Source organism: Marmota marmota, unplaced genomic scaffold (genome assembly GCF_001458135.2).
Source record: "Marmota marmota marmota unplaced genomic scaffold, marMar, whole genome shotgun sequence".
NCBI lineage: Eukaryota > Metazoa > Chordata > Mammalia > Rodentia > Sciuridae > Marmota > Marmota marmota.
The window spans coordinates 11,823,974-11,826,600 of record NW_026000082.1 but is presented as its reverse complement, the minus strand read 5'-3'; the positions used below and the strand labels follow the sequence as shown (position 1 = coordinate 11,826,600).

The 2,627-nt window shown below is 45.5% G+C and overlaps 1 protein-coding gene across 1 annotated transcript; it reads left to right on the top strand.

Annotated features, from left to right (window-relative positions):
- The first annotated feature begins 471 nt into the window (after nucleotides 1-471).
- On the top strand, nucleotides 472-953 carry LOC107141608 (60S ribosomal protein L32-like). Its single transcript, XM_048815335.1, has one exon. The coding sequence runs from the start codon at nucleotides 487-489 to the stop codon at nucleotides 892-894; it is 408 nt and encodes a 135-aa protein (XP_048671292.1). The 5' UTR covers nucleotides 472-486; the 3' UTR covers nucleotides 895-953.
- The last annotated feature ends 1,674 nt before the right edge of the window (nucleotides 954-2,627 follow it).

Here is a 2,627-nt window from a genome sequence, read left to right as displayed (position 1 = left end):
CTGCGGACCATTTCATCCTTGAGACCCATCCTTTCGCTCTTCCAAACACCCGCCTTGTTCCCAGGCTGCTGGGGGCTTCTCTTCATGTGTCCAACTGGGACTCAAGTGGCTACTTTTAGGTGTTGGTCACTGTGCTTGGGTCTAGTGACTCAGGGAGGAGCAAGATGGTTAGAACTTGTCTTCCAGACAGTACAGAATAATGACATCCTCAGGGGTCATGCTTTCCTCCCCCAGTCTCTCCTGGGAATCACACCTTGTGCAGTCTTTGAGCTCTTATCTTCTGCCCAGACCTCTCTCCCAAGTTCCACACCCACACCTCTAACTACTCTGAGGATAATTCCTCCAGAATGGTCCACAAGCAACTCAAATTTGCAAGATCCAAATCAGACTTGTACTCTTCCCCTTAAATTTCTCCTCTATTAAGAATCAGGCCATGCTCTTCCTCGGCGCTGCCTTTGGAGGTGGCCGCCATTCGTATTCGGCACCATGGCTGCCCTCAGACCTCTTGTGAAGCCCAAAATCGTCAAAAAGAGGACCAAGAAGTTCATCCGGCACCAGTCAGACCCATACGTCAAAATTAAGCGTAACTGGCGGAAACCCAGAGGGATGGACAACCGGGTGCGGAGGAGGTTCAAGGGCCAGATCTTGATGCCCAACATTGGTTACGGGAGCAACAAGAAAACCAAGCACATGCTGCCCAGTGGCTTCCGCAAGTTCCTGGTGCACAACGTCAAGGAGCTGGAGGTGCTGCTCATGTGTAACAAATCTTACTGTGCGGAGATTGCCCACAACGGTTCCTCCAAGAACGGCAAAGCCATCGTGGAAAGAGCGGCCCATCTGGCCATCAGAGTCACCAATCCCAATGCCAGGCTGCGCAGTGAAGAAAATGAATAGACAGTTCACATGCACATTTTTTGTGTGCTTAAATAAAGCCACAAGCTGCCAAAAAAAAAAAAAAAAAGAATCAGGCCAGCTATGGAGGCTGTGATTGTGGCTCAGTGAGGGTTGTGGCTCAGTGGTGGAGCACTTGCCTAGCACGAACATTGGGTTCGATCCTCAGCACCATATAAACATAAATAAATGAAGTAAAAAAAAAAAAAAAGAATCGGGACAGCTGGGCGAGATGGCACATGGCTATAATCCCAGCAGCTTCAGAGGCTGAGGCAGGAGGATTTTGAGTTCAAAGCCAGTCTCAGCAAAAAATCAAGGTGCTAAGCAACTCAGTGAGACCCTGTCTCTAAACAAAATACAAAATAGAGCTGGGGATGTGGCTCAGGGATTAAATAATCCTGGGTTCAATCCTTGGTACCAAAAACAAAAATAGAATCAGGCCATCACAAACCACAAACTTGGAAAATATTTTTCATTCCTCCTTCCAGTACCACCTTATCTATCTTTTACACTGGCTTTTGTCCTTCCTATGGCCGATGCCCTGTGCCCTTTTCCCTGACACAGTCCCTAGACTACCCTCCTCTTGCCCCCTCTGAACCATGGCAGGGACACAGCTGGAGGGAGTAAAAGTAAATCTGAACAGACCAAATGTCCATCTGTGGTGAGTGGATGAACACTTGTGGTCTATCCATACAATGTGGTATAGACGGTCCCAACTTACAATGGCTTGACATGTTTTTTTTCAATTTCATGATGACACACAAGTGATAGGCATTTAGCAAAAACTGTACTTTGACTTTCGAATTTCGATTTTTCCAGGCTAGTGATGTGCAATCCTATCTGTATTCTCTCACGATATTGGGCAGTGGCAGCAAACCTCAGCTTCCAGCCAGCCACATGGGTAAACCACCAACATGCTAAGCCATGGTATTCAGTAGCTTAGATATATTAAATTTTTTTTTTTTTGGTACTAAGGATTGAACTCTGAGGCACTCAACCACTGAGTTACATCCCCAATCCTAGTTTTAATTTTATTTAGAGACAGGGTCTTACTGAGTTGCTTGTGGTTGCTGATCCTCCTACCTCCACCTCCACTTGCCTAGCATGTGTGCACCACCAAGCCCAGTCTTAAATCCATTTAAAAAAAAAAATATATATATATATAGATAGATAGATAGATAGATAGATAGAGAGTGTAGATAAGCACAATACCTTTATTTATTTATTTTTATGTGGTGCTGAAGATCGAGCCCAGTGCCTCACACATGCTAGACAAGTGCTCTACCCCTGAGCCACAACCCCAGCCCCTTAAGTCCATTTTTCACTTAAAATATTTCAGCTTACCCTAGGCTTATCAGGATGCTACCTTATGGTAAACTGAGGAGAATCAGAGCATCTATATCTCTCATCCATAAAGAAGAATGAAGTGGGGTTGTTTTTGTCGTTTCTGGTGCTGCCGATTGAACCCAGGGCCTCACACACACTAGGCAAGCCCTCTCCCGAGCCACGAGAATGAAGTATTAGTACTCACTGCAATGCTGACGACCTCGAAAACACTGAGCTAAGTGAAATAAACCAGACACAAAGGTCACATTTCGTGCGATTCCTTTTACATAAAAGGTCCAGAAAAGAAACATCCATACATACAGAACACAGATTTGTGATTGCCAGGGGCTGAGGAGGCAGAATGGGGAGAAATTGCTTAATGAGTAAGAGGTTTCACTTTGGCATGATGA

Bases quoted from the DNA above. Each gene is read 5' to 3' on its own strand.
- LOC107141608 (XM_048815335.1), top strand. From the start codon at position 487: ATGGCTGCCCTCAGACCTCTTGTGAAGCCCAAAATCGTCAAAAAGAGG.